Consider the following 16466-nt stretch of genomic DNA (forward strand, 5'->3'; position numbering starts at 1 on the left):
TTGTGGTAATAATTTCATGAGGTATGCAAGTCAAATCATCATGTTGAATACTTTAAACTTAAACAGTGAAAGTGAAAGTCGCTCAGTTGTGTCCAACTCTTTGTGACCCCATGGACTATACAGTCCATGGAATTCTCCAGGCCAGAATACTGGAGTAGGTAGCTTTTCCCTTCTCCAGGGGAACTTCCCAACCCAGAGATGAAACCCAGGTCTCCCCTTGCAGGTGGATTCTTTACCAGCTGAGCCACAAAGGAAGCCCAAGCTTACACAGTGCTGTATGTCAATTACATTGCAATAAAACTGGAAGAATAAAAAGAAATAAGAGCTAAAGAAATAAATAATTTGCTTATCTTGGAGTAGATAGAATTTGAAGATTATAAAGGCACATAAGAAATCCAATACAAAAATTAATATGTATAATGATTTTAACATAATGTCGTTATTACAGCTAAAGTGAGTTTTCTGAATTTTGGTACGTTACTATATAAAAAATTTTAAATTGTGATGACATTTGGAAATGAGACTAGGGTTGAATAGGTTAAAGAGGACAGTATTTGCTATCTATTTTATTCCATTCGTACTGTTAAAATTTTAGTTGTTTGTTTTCCTTGTAACTGAAAAAATCACTGTATTGTACAACTGTAACATATATAATATTGTACATCAACTATACCTCAATATGAAAAAAAAAGAATTTAGATCTCAGAGGGAAAAAATAATTGAAAAATATCATGTATACAAAGATCTTCATTACAGATTGGTTAAAATATACAAAATTTGGAAACAATATCTTTCAGAGTTAAGAGCTAAAACCAGATTTCAGAGAAATATGAACAGATGTGGGGAAAAAGTCACCATCTAAAGTTAACACACAAATGTTAATAATAGTATTTGAGTTACCACTGTATTGAATACCCATTTTTCTACTTTTCTACTTTTTTAAAATCACTTTTTCAACAGCAAAATACTTACTGTTTAAACTCAGGGAATAAAATTAAATTACCATAATTGTGATTTAGTTATTATGATAACAAGATAAGGAACCATAAAATCAAAAATGATACCAATAATTCACCATTAGAGTTTTTAAATAATCATTTTTTAATCTTTTAAGATTTAAGACTCTAAGGCCTAAATACATAATCATATAGCTTTGTAAAGAAAGCAGGTAAGTTAAACTGCCAAAGAAATGTTGCCAGCCTTTTAACTCAAAAGTCTTTGGGGGAAAAGCCTATATCATAACCATGATTTATTTTAGTCTTTGCACAGGAGAGAAGAATCCAGTCTTGGAAATATAAAGAAACAGTTCCAGATATATTCTATGAATTTTCTACTTAACCTTGGCAAGCAACTTTCCTGGAAGTAGCTTGTAAACATTTTTACATCCAGAAGTTATTTTGGCATTTGATTCCTTAACGTTTGGAGTTCACCATGAATATCAATCCTCAAAGCAGGTATTAGCTTAAATTAATGTCAGCCTCTTTTCCTTCATTAACTCATTCCTATTGCCTTTTCCATCCTAGAGGAGATCAGTCCTGGGTGTTCATTGGAAGGACTGATGTTGAAGCTGAAACTCCAATACTTTGGCCACCTGATGTGAAGAGTTGACTCATTTGAAAAGACCCTGATGCTGGGAAAGATTGAAGGCGGGAGGAGAAGGGGATGACAGAGGATAAGGTGGTTGTATGGCATCACTAACTCGATAGACATGGGTTTCGATGGACTCCGGGAGTTGGTGATGGACAGGGCGGCCTGGCGTGCTGCGATTCATGGGGTCACAAAGAGTCGGACACGACTAAGCGACTGAACTGAAATGCCTTTAATAGTCCTTTATGCACACTTCTTGCTTTCTGTATTATTAACTGCAGCTCAGTCTGTGATCTCATCTATTGCTCTTCCTTTGTAGTACACACATCCCTCAAGGAGCACTATCATTTCACCCCAAAAACCATACCAGCTACAAAGTAATCTAATAAATAACAAAACATCAAAAGGTGCATACACCAGAGATCTATAGTTGACTAGAAGGTGTATGTATATATGTATATATACACACATAGACATGCAAATATATATGCATATACATGTATAAGTAATGTAAAACAATTCAACTCTTCTTGTTTTTAAAGTATAAACATAAACGTAATTATTGAGATGTAAGAATTGGATACAACTGAGCAACAAACACTTTAACTTTTAATCAGAACAATGGCCCTCTACCAAATTCTTACCTCGTCGAGCTTGTTTTTCATCCTTAACACAGACTTCATTTAAGGAACCAACTGGATCACAATGGCATGGCTGGCATGGTCTTGGATAATTTGGAGATACCTAACAAAAATATTAAATTGCTTTAGGTCAACTGTAATAAAAACACCAATATTTTTTGATCCAGTAAGCCTTAGAGATCATTTTAATGATATATAGTAAGATATTATATTGAGAAAATGATAATATAAGAAAATTCTTTACTCTATTTTCACAACTTAATGATATGCAATAAGAAACTATATTGGAAAATAATCCATAAGAAAATTTCTTTGCTATATTTTCAAAATTGCCAGAATCCATTTCTCCTAGGTAGACATACAGAAGTAAAGAGAATAATATAATAAACTCCTATGTAACTGTTACCTAGATTCACTGATTACCAGAATTTCACCATATAACTTTCACCATGCTTTATTCTTTGCTGAAGTTTTTAAAGAAAATTCCAAATAGTCTTTTAATATCTACATATTTTAGAATGTACCTCTTTCTTTTATAGTCACAATTATCATCATAAGAAACAAAATAGCAATGTTTGCTTATATAGAAAATGTAAGAGAAATACACATTCCATGATAAAATCTTCCTTACTGCTTTGTTTTATTGCAGTGTAGTTGAAAATTAGTAATTTTCCCCCAAATTTTTATTTTTCAAAACCTTTTTCACATTGATCATAATACAACTAATTAAATTTGGTGCTTGAGAAAATGTACTTAAATATTTACATTAAAATTTTGATTTTCTGAGGAGGGAGCATAATCTGGGGAGAGGAATGTAGGTTCTATAATTAGGAAGCCTTAAGCTCACATTCCACTGTGGCCACTTACTGACTATGCAATCTCCTGCACTTTACCTTCTGGTAATATGAGATTAATAATAGCAATCATAGTGATGTTGTTCAATTAACATTAAGAGGAGTAACAGCCATCTCATTTGATTTCTCACATATATCAAATACTCAATACAACAAGTAGCTTTTAACGTTAGAATATTTTAATTAAACAAACCTAGACTGTGCCAATATACCATATATAAAAGACATATTTTCTAGATGCAATAGGATAAGAATAAAAAAGCAACTAAATTCTTTGCCTCAGAAATACTAAAATACTGCTGAATATACATATAATTATGTATATAATCTATTTCCCATAAAATATTGCTTTTTATTTTTTGATGTGGACCATCTTTAAAGTCTTTTTAAAATTTGTTATAGTATTACTTCTGTTTCATGTTTTGCTTTTTTGGCCAGAAGCCATGTGGAATCCTAGCTCCCTGATCAGGGATTGAACTTGCAACCCCTGCAAGGCCGGGCAGCAAAGTCTTAACCACTGAACAACCAGGGAAGTCCCCAAATATAGTTTACATATATATATATATATATATATATATATATCCAGATTTAATTTATAATGAAAACTTGATTGTTAATAAGTCAAAGTGTCATAAGCAGAAAAATATTTACACATCTGATAGAACTCAATCTTCTAAGTCCATAGATCAGTTTCAAAATCATTATTTAATACTCATTCATTTACTTTCTATTGTGAAGAAAGGATCGTCCAAAGCCCAGATAGGTAAGGCCTGCTTTCTGCATTAAAGAAGCTTACTGGAAAAGCAGACTTGAAAGATATTGATTAAATAGAATGTGCCAAGTGATAAGATAGACAGAGAAGAGAGTTCTGGAGCAAAAGAGGAGGGAGTATGAACACAATGAAGACAAGCAACGTTTCACAGAAAAAGTGACATTTAGACTTGAGCTTGACCTGAGTAGCAATTTGAGGGCAGAATTGGGAGGACTGTCTAACCAAGAGAAAACTGCAACACCAGAAAAAAACAAAAACAAAAAAACACCTCTTTGGGGATATATAGCAATAAATTTCTTTAGGATAAATTCTTAGCTTTTATGAATATAATTTATGATTACAATGATGAGCTTGAGTAAACCAAAGCCTCTTAATTTATTATCCTTCCTTACAGTAATTGGGAAAATCTGCTTGAATCAGATTGCTGATCAGGAGAACTTCCAGCAAACCCTCCTACACTGTTGGTGGGAATGTAAATTGGTACAGCCACTATGGAGAACAGTATGGAGGTTCCTTAAAAAACTAAAATTAGAGCTACCATATGACCCTGCAATCCCACTCCTGGGCATACATCCAGAGAAAAACATGATCCGAAAGGATACATGCACCCGAATGTTTATTGCAGGACTGCTAACAAGAGCCAAGACATGGAAGCAACCTAAATTTCCATCAACAGAGGAATGGATAAAGAAAATGTGGTACATATATACAGTGGAATATTACTCAGTCATTAAAAAGATTGAAATAATGCCATTCACAGCAACATGGATGGACCTAGAGAGTCATATTGAGTGAAGGGAGTCAGACAGAGGAATCAGAAACATTGATGACATCCTTTATATGTGGGATCCAAAAAGAAATGATACAAAGGAAACCTTCTAACATAAGATATCCTATAAATATATCTACTTTATACTTTACTTTTAATTTTACTAAAATAAGATTACTAATTAATTCTCAAGGTAAACATGGCCATATATGTATGTTTTAATTTTTAAATATATGTACTTAGTATATATATCTAAAATTAGATTTTAGGGCAATAATTTTTAATAATGCAGATATATATTTTTAAGATATAAAATTCACAGTGTACAAAAATTTTATTTCTATATCTTCATAAAAACATAAGGAATTTTCACCCAAATACTAAACACTTGAAATACTTGAATTTTTAGCACAAAATATAGCATACATATTTTTATGTGCTAAAATATAAAATTCTAGATTCAGATTCACTATTAAGTGAATACAACTTATTAAAGTTGTATTAAAAACTTGATCAAGCTTCCAGTTTTAAAAATGGCAGAGTGTCTTTAATGGGTCCAACACATCCAAAAATGACAATGATGAATTCTGGAAATATAAAAAATCAAATATTTGAGGGCTTGGGAGAATAATCAAAAGCATGCAGAAATTAGAAGGATTTGAGATTTGAAAGAAAAAACACTAGATGAGATTCATGTTCATATAAGGGTAACAACAAAATCTACATATATATATCCCTCCATTCTTAACTGATTCCTTAATTGCACATTAATTCCGGGGACTCCAAGGGGCCCACTGGAAAGCAACAGCAGGAAAGCTTAATGACCTGAATAGACTTTCTAGTCACATGATATGACCTAAATAGAAATTTGTTTATCAACCAAGTAAGGTTAGATACATACCTTTAGTTTTCTATTAATCTGCTCTAGAGAAGTATAAAAGCAAGCCTCCAGTTTCATAGTGATTAGTCAGTAAGCTAACTACAAATTGAAACAAAATCCAAAAATCTTCAGAAGAAGATAACAGAATCTTTTGTCACTACAATGTATCAACCAAAATTTCCTGTGTTAATCATGAATTACTAGACATGAGGAGAAAAACTAAGGCATGGTACTTGTTCAAGAAAAAAACAGGTCAACAAAAACAGTGAGGTGCCCCAAGTATTAATAGACAATGACTTGTATAGGTCTCTAGATAGGCTGAAGAGAGCACAAAGGTAATAAGGTTTATAAAGAGTGAATACATGGATTTTTTCCAGCAGAGTGGAGGAAACTATAAAAAAACATAAACACTCTATAGTTGAAAAATTAACTGCATATGCTTAGCAACAGATAACTGATGGCATGCAGAAAAGTAGTATAGCTAATTACAGATAAATAGAAATTATCCAATCTGAAGCACAAAGAAAGAAAAAAAAAAAAAACATTATCATGGCCTCAGTAACCTAGAGGCACAATCCAGCAACTTGGCCTGCATGTAGCTGGAGTCATAAAAGGATGAACGCACAGTTAAAAAAAAATATGTAAAGAAATAATGGCCTAAAATTTCCAAAATGCAGCAATCTCAATTTATAATTTTAAGAAGTTTAGTAACCAAGAATATATGTACAAAGAAAGCCACATTTAGACAAACATGGTCCAACCAAGATTGGAAAACTTTTTCTGTAAAATTAGATAGTAACATTGCAGGTTTTGTAAGTCATCTAAGGTCTGTTTCTTCTTTTTCTCGCCTTCCTCACCTCCTCCTCTTCCTCCTAGCTTTTGTCCCATCTTATTCTTGCTCTTTTTCTTAATTGGGTTGTTCTTTTTCTTCTCGCCCCATCTCCTTTACCTTTCCCTTCGTTTCCTCCTCCCCCTCTTTTTAAAATAAGTTTTTACAAATATAAAGAAAAAAAATTTTTTTGTTTGTTTGCAGGCCATACAAGTATAGGCCATGGGTCAAATTTTATCTAGGGGCCATAGCCAATACATGGTTTGGTTGCTAAAAGATAAATATAAAGAGTATATCTTGAAATCAGTTAGAGAAGATAGACATCTTACATACAGAAGAACAAAAATACAAATGATGGCTGCCTTCTCATAAGAATAAATGAAATCCAAAAAAGACCATAATACATTGAGTACACGGCTATAACAAATTCCCTCCCAGTTCTGTCTACTTATTTAGCTGCACTGTGTTTCGTAGTGATTACATCTATAAAAATGAAAACAAAATATAAATTTTCCATTTTAATAATAAGTAATATTAGTACATGGGACTTTCCTGGTGGCTGGGATGGTAAAGAATCTGCCTGCAATGCAAGAGACCTGGCTTTGATCCCTGGGTGGGGAAGATCCCCTGGAGAAGCGAATGGCAACCCACTCCAGTATGCTTGCCTGGAGAATTTCATGGACAGAGGAGCCTAGAGGGATATAGTCCATGGGCTTGCAAAGAGTTGGACACAACTGAGTGACTAACACCAGACTTACTTAATAAAGCCCAAATACTTAGAAACTAAACAACAGAGAACAAATAAAAATGGAGATTTAAAAATTATTTTAAATAAATTATAAGGATGTACATAATGTGTTTCTGAAGTCATGGGAACCAGCTAGTCATGAAGATAGTATGCTGTGAGCACAAGGATGGAAAAATAAATCCACAGAACAGAACTGGGGCTCCAGATATTAACCCAAATGATCAATTTATTCTCAAAAAAATGGCTCAAAACAATTTGAAAGATAAAAAAAGTATTTTTCAAAACATGGTGCTGGAACAACAGGTGAAACATGTAGATCTCAATCATGACTTCACACTCCACACAAAGATTTACTTGAGATGGGCTACAGCCCTAAAACTTAAAATTACGACTTTTCTAGAATCAAAAAGAAAAATTTTGAAGAAACACTTCACCATAGAGGATACAAGGATAGCCAGCAGGCACTTGAAAGAAATTTAGTACAAAAAAACTGCTGTAAATTCATAATAGAAGATGTGCTGTAGCACTCAGCATTGATCGGACTGACTTAGTGATTGCCTAGTACCGACTTGCCAGACTCATTACACCCACATCCACTAGGATGATTACTTCAAAAAGACAGTTAAGACCAAACGTTAGAGAGAGATGGAAGAAGTAGAACTCACATATATTTTTGGTGAACATGCAAAACAGTATCATTAACTTGATGAAACATGAGCAGTATCTTATAAAGTCAAACATAAATCTAATTCTATGAAAAAACTATTATACTCCTAGACACACACAAGGTTAATAACACATGACCACAAAAAGACTCATATAACATTGATTTGAAGTAACTACCAAAAACTGGAAATGACCCAAATATATAGGAGAATGGATTAAAAAGTAAGATACATTCATGCAGAGGGGTACTCCTTAGAATTTTTAAAAAAAGAAATAACTATCAGTGTGTACAACATGGGTAAATCTAAACCTGTTACATTGAGTGAAAGGAAGACCAAAAATTTTGTGAACTTACGATTTCAGTCTTAGAAAATTCACTAAGAGGCAAACTAATTTATGCTTTAAAAATCAGAACAAAGTTTGCTTAGAGGTAAGGATTGACTGGAATGAGTCACCATGAGACTTTGTGGAGGGATGGTAATATTTTATATCACATCCTCAATGATTTATATCAGCTTCTATTATGAAATATTTCTAGTCACCTTTGAAATTTGAAGTCCAACTATTTAAAGAAGCAATCAAAATTACTTTTCCCTGTAATACATCTCAGTCTGAAAAATCCAAAATAATACTTCACGAAAGAAAAAGCATACTTTACCCCTTTGGGTCTGAAGAAACCATCAATGCATGTCTCACAGTTTATGCCAGCAGTGTTTCGAGTACAATTAATGCACACACCCCCTCCAATGTACTTTCCATGTATATTTAAACTCAGATTTCTTCTGGCAACATTCTCATCATAATAGCATTCTTCAGCTTTCCCATGACAATTGCAGGCTGCATTAGGGAAAAATAAATTCATACACTTTCAGATTTCAGATATATATAAAAATAATTTTTGTTACATAAGAGATTTGTATACCATACAGCAAATTATATTATATGATATGTATATATATACAAAGCCAATACAAATATGCCTAGAAAGTACATGAATCTATTAGACAAATTAATAAATATATATTAATGGAACTTAAATAATTTAAACTGAATAGTATGAAATTGCCAATATTTGACTGATTTTATCTTACAAAACTGATATTTCATATAATTCAACCTATAGCTTCCTATTACAACAAACATTATTATTGAAGTATGACACTGAATAATTAACATTTGTGTAATCTGTGATGAATAATTACTAGATGTGAATCTCTGTATTAGACCCTATGGGTAAAGAAGGATGTTTAGTGTATATACATTTGATCTTTGAATATCACAGGGATTAAGGGTGTCAACCCTTTGCACAATTCAAAACTGGAGTGTAACTTTGCAGTCAGCCCTTCCTGTCCTTGGCTTCTCATCCCCCAGTTTGACCAACTAAAGATTGTGCAGAACTGCAGCTTTGTTGTCTGCATTTAGCAAAAAAACAAACAAACAAACAAAAAAAAAAAACCCACCTATAACTTGTGAAGCAGGCTTAGATATAGTACAGTCAGTAAAGAATCTGCCTGCAATGCAGCAGACCCGGGTTTAATCCCTATGTCGGGAAGATCCCCTGGAGAAGGAAATGGCAACCCTCTCCAGGATTCTTGCCTGGAAAATCCCATGGACAGAGAGGCCTGGCAGGCTACAGTCCATGGGGTCGCAAGAGTTGGATACGACTTACCAACTAACCCATCACTTGTAAAAAGTCACCAAATCAGAATTGTAAGCCAGACTCTGAAGTTAGGCTGCAGAGTCTTAGGGTCAATCTCTACCACAATCCCTTCAAAAGTTATCTAATAAGAGAAAAAAGATGTACAATTAGTGCAAAATAATCAGGACAAGAGGAGAGCTGATTTGTTCAGTGATGAGATCATGCTATTTTGTGCCAGTCTTAGATTTGGGTATCCTCTTTTCATTCGTGTCCAACTCTTTGTGACCCTATGGACCGTAGCCCACCAGGCTCCTCTGTCCATGGGATTCTTCAGGCAAGAATACTGGAGTGGGTTGCCGTGTCCTCCTCCAGGGGATCTCCCCGACCCAGAGAGTGAACCTGTGTCACTTAATGGCCCCTTCATTGGCAGATGGATTCGTGACCACTAGTGACACCTGGAAAGCCCATAAATATCAGTAACAGGTCACAAAAGAGGAGGACACCACTTAGTGACTAAACAGCTAGCGACAAGGATTATAAGAAGTTCTATAGAGAATCCGAGTACATCTACAGATTAAATTCCTGCAAGCGCAATTTCTAGTCAGGGGCTAGAATTTTAATTTTAACTAACTTGAAAATTTTCTCTCTAAAAATGCTATATCAGATTACTTTCCCTCTAACAGACATGTTAAAACTGATTCCCCACAGCCTCACCTACACTGTGCATTACCAACATTTTTAATTCAGCTCCTAGACATAGTAAGGATTCAAACATATGTTGAGTGAATGAAAGAACATCTTGGTAAGTTTTTAAAAAGTACTTTTATTGTTTTAATGGATACTTCTTTAATCGTAAAAAGTGTGACAAATTCTTTATATGATTATGTCATAGTTTTTCCCTGAGAAATGCCTGTTTCAATTTTTGCTCATTTTTAACAGTTTTTAAAAAAAGTTTTCTTATTGCTATGGAGGATCTCTTAATACAGTAGATATTTTCCCCCTTCTCCAGTTTGTTGCAAATAGCTTCTTCAGTTGGTTGGCTTTTGATTTAGGATATAGCACTGTTGCTGTATTAATGGAGAGTTTTCAAATTTTATTCTAGGGAAGTATATAATCACAAATATAAATCACTAGGCATGATATGCAGTTTTATATCTTTAGGACAACACACAAGAATTTTTAAAAATCTTATTGTAAAAGTATATTGCAAGAAACTGTCAAGATTTCTGCTACCAGTGTAACTACAGAGAAATGCAGAGGAATACAAATTTATTCTCACATTATTTAGAACTTGTATTACTGACTGTACTTATAACTGTGAGTTAAGGCAGGTAAAGACTGATGCTTGAGAAGCATACAGTCCACATATGAGGGCCCTCTGCCCACAGCTCTGGCTGCTGTTTAAAGGTCCTGGACCTGCACATCTTCCATCTAAAGCCTCAGAGGACCCAGAGAGTACCTACACACAAACAACCATTTTACACTCGGCCATCAGCAATTTGTTATTTCATTGAATGTTCATGACACATAATAGAAACTGTCTGTTAGTACAGGCTTAGCAATGGAATACATATCCTTTGCACTTTATAGAAGACCCTGCCTCAAATAAGCTAGATTGATAAAACCCAAATTTCAAGTGAATTAGAAAGAAATTATTCATTTTATCTTTCTTTGCGGGAGAGATGGGAGGTTGGGCTGTCCTGGTGGCTCAGGGGTAAAGAATTTCCCTGCCAATGAAGAAGACACAGGTTCAATCCTTGGACTGGGAAGATCCCCTGGAGAAGGAAATGGTAACCCACTCCAGCATTCTTGCCTGGAAAATCCCATGGTTAGAAGAACCTAGCGGGCTACAGCCCATGGGGTCACATAGAGTTCAGTTCAGTTGCTCAGTCGTGTCTGACTCTTTGTGACCCCATGAACCGCAGCACGCCAGGCCTCCCTGTCCATCACCAACTCCCAAAGTCCACCCAAACCCATGTCCATTGAGTTGGTGATGCCATCTAACCATCTCATCCTCTGTTGTCCCCTGCTCCTCCTGCCCTCAATCTTTCCCAGCATCAGGGTCTTTTCTAATGAGTTAGACACAACTTAATACAATCGTTGTAAGTTGTGACTAAACAACAACAATTCATTTTATAGAGGGATTTGTCATGTTGAAGAAAGGTGTTTCTAACTCTTCAGAAGTGACTGGAACACCACTCAGCTTGGAAGCTAAAATTTTCATATAAACTCTTACGAATATATATATCACCAAAAACACTATATATACACAAGGTTTTATGGTTAAAAACTCTATCTTTATTTTGTAGATTAAAAAAAATTTTTTTTTCAGTTTGGAAATCCAACCTCCCATCTCTCCCACAAAGAAAGATAAAATTGTTTTATAATAACAGTATTTTTTAAAATGTATAGAGCGGCAAGTGGAAATTTCCTTCTGTGTTGCTTTGTCTATCCCTATGGCTAATAAGTTTGATCTATCCTTCCCGTTTCTTTGTTTAAACAGATACATATTAGTGGAGAGTGGTAAAGAGTTTTGCAGATCCACTTAACATAGCATTATGAAAACTGTGTGATAGAAGCTCAGAGACAACAGGGGGAATCCCTACCCTCAAATGATACTCCCCCCTGTAACTGCTGATGTTCCACAAGCAGAAGAGAAATTTTTTAAATTTAAGGAAATTTGAGAAGAGATAGTCATGGTGTCATTCAACTTAAACTCAGCCTTAGGAATGAAAGTCTGCTCTCAACTGGGAGAAGTTGTGGAGATCCTGAGGGCTCATCAGGAATGGAGCTGGGAATAGAGGGAAAAAAACAAAGGTTGGACATCCAATGCTGTTAAGGCTTAACCCTTTACACCACTGTGTAGTGGGGCCCCATTCCTCCAGGTACCTCTCAGAACAATGACTGATTTCTAACCCAAAAGATCTTCACAAGCACCCAGACACAAATCAAAAAGCAAAAGAGCTAAGGGCAGAAAATGAAGAGACTCAAGACATTGATAGTATACGCAGAATCTTAGGCTGAAAAGATAATGTATAGTTAGGAAATATTTTATGATTAAAGCCTGTTGTAATTCAATAATTTTAAGGACCGATCATGTCTGATACATGATACACAATAGATACATTTTATTCAATTCATATATAAAGTTGGCATTATTTAAAATGTCTGCCAAGCCTGTTCTGAAGGCCACAGACACTTTGAAAAAATGTGATTGGGACTGATTGGCTAAAACACTAATATTTGAATTCAACTGAATCGGGCTTTCTGGCTAGTTAGGATTTACAGTTCAGCAGAATTTTTTGTTTTTAGATCCCATCTTGGCTTGAATAGATCTCCAGAAACACAGGTTTCTTTAGCATCCCTGTCACCAAGATGGGACAGTTGGCAAGACTAGGCTACAGATGACAATGTAAGTCATCTGTTATGTTTCTTGGGTATTTCCCTTCAGGAAAAACTGGACATATGGGTTGATTTCAGAAATTATAACATCCAATATTAAAGTATAAATGAGTGCTTTTTGGCACATGCTTACATAGCCAGTTGTTTTTATGCTTTCTCATTACTGGCTCTTTCTTGGTTGTCACTGTCCAATAATTACTATAGCACAGTTTATGCCAATGATTGTCTCTGATACCATTTCTAATATTAGCATTTTATATTACTATTAATGTGAAACCACACATTGAAAATATTAATGGATATTACTAAAACAAATATTCTTTCTCCACATGTGTGATTTCTCCCCCTCTCCCAGTTACCTTCTCTACTATTCTTCACAACTACTGTCCCCAAACACTACCCTTTAATAAGTATAACTAATGAATCAGGGGCCTCCTTCTTCCTAGATAATAAAATGAATCTAAGCTTTAGGGTATGACCTCTCCCCTTTGGTTTTTTTCCATTGATTAGATGACAGGTATTCAAAAGCTATTTACTAGGGGAAGAAATATATAAAAGGGGAACATGCAGAGAATCTGCAGCTATACTGGTTTTAGAACCACTTTATAAACATACCTATTTAGAATGGTAATTTCTATATCCAGTAGGTTTTACTGTATTTTTATTTACATTTCTCTCTCCCTCTGTGTGTGTGTGTGTGTACTATTACTAAAATAGTAATAGTTTATTGCTATTAGTTTAAAATGTCAGCCAAGCCTGTGTTGGAGGCCATATACACCTCCTGAACTGAAAAAATAATGTGATTGGGTGATTTACTAAATGTGATTCACTAAAATGGCAATATTTGAATTCAGGTAAATTGGGCTTTCTGGCTAGTTTGGATTTATAGTTTCAGCAGAAGTTCATATCGGGGCTTCCCTGGTGGCTTAGACAGTAAAGAATCCACCTGCAATTCAGGAGACCTGGGTTCAATCCCCGGGTTAGAAAGATCACCAGGAAAGGAAAATGGCAACCCACCCCAGTATTCTTGCCTGGGAAATCCCATGGACAGAGGAGTCTTGCAGGCTACAGTCCATGGGGTCACAAAAGAGTTGGACATGACTGAGTGACTAACACTCTCAGAAGTTCATATATGTTATAATATAAGCTTCAGATTCACCCCTGATAACAGTAAGTATACATTATGCTTTTATCTACTTCTCATAATTCTCACACAGTGGTAAATTCATGAGTGTTTTGTAAATATTTGTCAAAAAAATAAAATCTTGAAAACTCTAAAACAGGAGAGTTAAAGAGCTTACCGCTACTGTCTTGGATAAAATGCATATGAATTTGACATATGAGTTCACCTGAAATCAGCATGTGTTTACATCACCTGTGCCCCAGGAAAGGAAGACTTACACATGGTGTTGGCCTGTCTGGAACTTACCTTCACATTCAGTTTTGGTCAGAAAAGTGCCTGCTCTCCAAGGTTTCTGATGGAATCCAGGACAGCACTGGTCACAGCTATCACCACATGTGTTATGCTCACATTCACAGCGGGATTTCTAGTAAAAAGAAAAAGCAGGGGGCAGGGTGGGGAAGCATACTTTCAGCATTCTTTGGAACCATAAATGAGGGGTTTCTCCTGAAAGGTAGAATGAAGACAAGAGAAAACATGGAGGCTCTGTACCAAAATCTAAAACTCCTGTCAGTCTGGGAAGGAAGAAGGGCCAGTGGCAGGACTGAATATATTTGATCAATACCAGCTTTGGGAGGGAAGTTCAGGCTGGTACTGGAATCACTGGGCTCAGATGAGCAGAGAATGAAGGCCCGATCAGGAGTGGTCGTGAAGACTAGAATCACTTCTCTAATTCCTGAGATCCACAGGTTTTCTGGGTTGGATGTATCCATTTTAAGGTTTCCATCAAAGTACTATTAACACTGGAAGGACTGATGCTGAAGTGGAAGCTCCAATAGTTTGGCCACTTGATCTGAAGAGCTGACTCATTGGAAAAGACCCTGATGCTGGGAAAGACTGGGGGCAGGAAGAGAAGGGGGTGACAGAGGATGAGAATGTTGGATGGCATCACTGACTCAGTGAACATTGAGTTTGAGCAAGCTCTGGGAGTTGTTATGGGCAGGGAAGCCTGGTGTGCTGCAGTCCATGGTGTTCAAAGAGTCGGGCATGACTGAGCAACTGAAGTGAACTATCAGCAATTAGCATAGGAAGAGGGGAGAGAGTAGACGGCGAGGCATGGAGAGGCGGGGATAGAGCAGAAATCTAATACTCCAAGCCTGCATCTCCTGTCCTCAAGGGTTTTGAGTACAGTCTTTTTCACTGCATGGAACCGTCCTGCCAAGGCTGCCGTGCAGGTTCTCAAATCTCGGGAACTACTGCTCATCAGTACATCTGATAGACAGTGCCCACACCCTGCAGAAAGCAGGACCACAACCTTGCGAAGAAAACTATGCCAGGGATTTGAATCTTCCTTAGGAGGTAATACTATGATGCATTACTAAGAAAACTAGCTTTGAAAGAAATATCATTTATATTACCGTTGCAGTAGGAAAAAGTGTTTACCTAGTGATCTCACTATCCAAAATAGTTCTTCCATACATAAAGTAGATGATTCTGTATTTCACCAGATTGTTTATGCCTGAGAAAAGTGGACGCTCATTCATCTTCTTTGCTTAGGTTATGTTCACTTAATACATTGTCATTAATGAAAAATGCACCCAAAACCATTCCAGCGTTTTCTGACCTGGCGATTTCAAGCCCTCTTGAATACTCTCTTTCACTCTACTTCTTACTGCCCCGTCTAACCTCAGTCTCTGCTTCCATGGTCATTTATATTTACTTCCAGGTACATTTTTCATTTGTTTGCATTAATTTTTTTTGATGAAAATTCATAAAAGAAACAGGTTGATTGATGACAGGCATTCTCTAAAGCTAAATCATACAGCAGGCTGTCATAGCTAGAGAGGTTTCAAAATAGATAGACTGGTTTGGAGCCTTTTTGGGAAAAAACTAATCTGTTTTCTGATACTGTAATGGCTCCCTTCAAAGTCTATCATCCTAACTGCCAGCTCTATTTCACCCTGGCATGGTTTTCTGTTACACCGTCTAAGTGGGGACCTGACACCCATTTATAGCATCCCTGCCAGCAAAGCTTCTCATGAGGCATTTTACAGTTCAGAGCTTCATTTTACCTAAGCAGCCTAAAAATATACATACATTTGTCACTGGATCAAGTGGACAAGCCCTGGCATGACCGTAGCAGATGCACATCCCTCCAACCGAAATATCCTTGACCGAGTAGTAATACTGCAAAAAGCAATCCAGAGAGAAATCCTGTTAAGACTACTGCAAGGTGAAAGGAGCATTCAGTTAAAAACTTGGCTTTATGCTTCTACCCTTAGTTGGAAGCTCCAGAGAACAACTGAAGTCTCACAAGAGTATCCAGTAGCTCCTCACACTGAAACCCAGGGGCAGAATGCCTCTATAGCTTATGTAAGGTGGGCATTTTAGAAATTTATTTCCCACGACAGCACAAAGTGCTGCGCAGTACACAAACTCCATGCTGGAGCATTTATTATTGAAAGCAAATTGTTGTAGGGTGAGGGGAAGCAAGGACAATAATTCTCCATAAAAGTTGAAAGAAAACTTCTTTTATCATCATTTTAGGAATGCCAATGT

The 16466-nt window shown here is 35.9% G+C and overlaps 1 protein-coding gene across 2 annotated transcripts in view; it reads right to left on the bottom strand.

The window, feature by feature from the left end:
* LAMA2 (laminin subunit alpha 2) overlaps positions 1-16466 on the bottom strand; it is a 677031-nt gene that overhangs the window by 407737 nt on the left and 252828 nt on the right. For both annotated transcript variants that reach the window (XM_070461486.1, XM_070461485.1), the window contains exons 6-9: positions 16005-16094; positions 14217-14334; positions 8405-8583; positions 2232-2331 (exon numbers count right to left, since the gene is read on the bottom strand). In XM_070461486.1, the coding sequence (XP_070317587.1) occupies positions 2232-2331; positions 8405-8583; positions 14217-14334; positions 16005-16094 (487 nt within the window). The remainder of the gene's footprint in view (positions 1-2231; positions 2332-8404; positions 8584-14216; positions 14335-16004; positions 16095-16466) is intronic.

The sequence above is a fragment of the Odocoileus virginianus genome, chromosome 34 (assembly GCF_023699985.2).
Source record: "Odocoileus virginianus isolate 20LAN1187 ecotype Illinois chromosome 34, Ovbor_1.2, whole genome shotgun sequence".
NCBI lineage: Eukaryota > Metazoa > Chordata > Mammalia > Artiodactyla > Cervidae > Odocoileus > Odocoileus virginianus.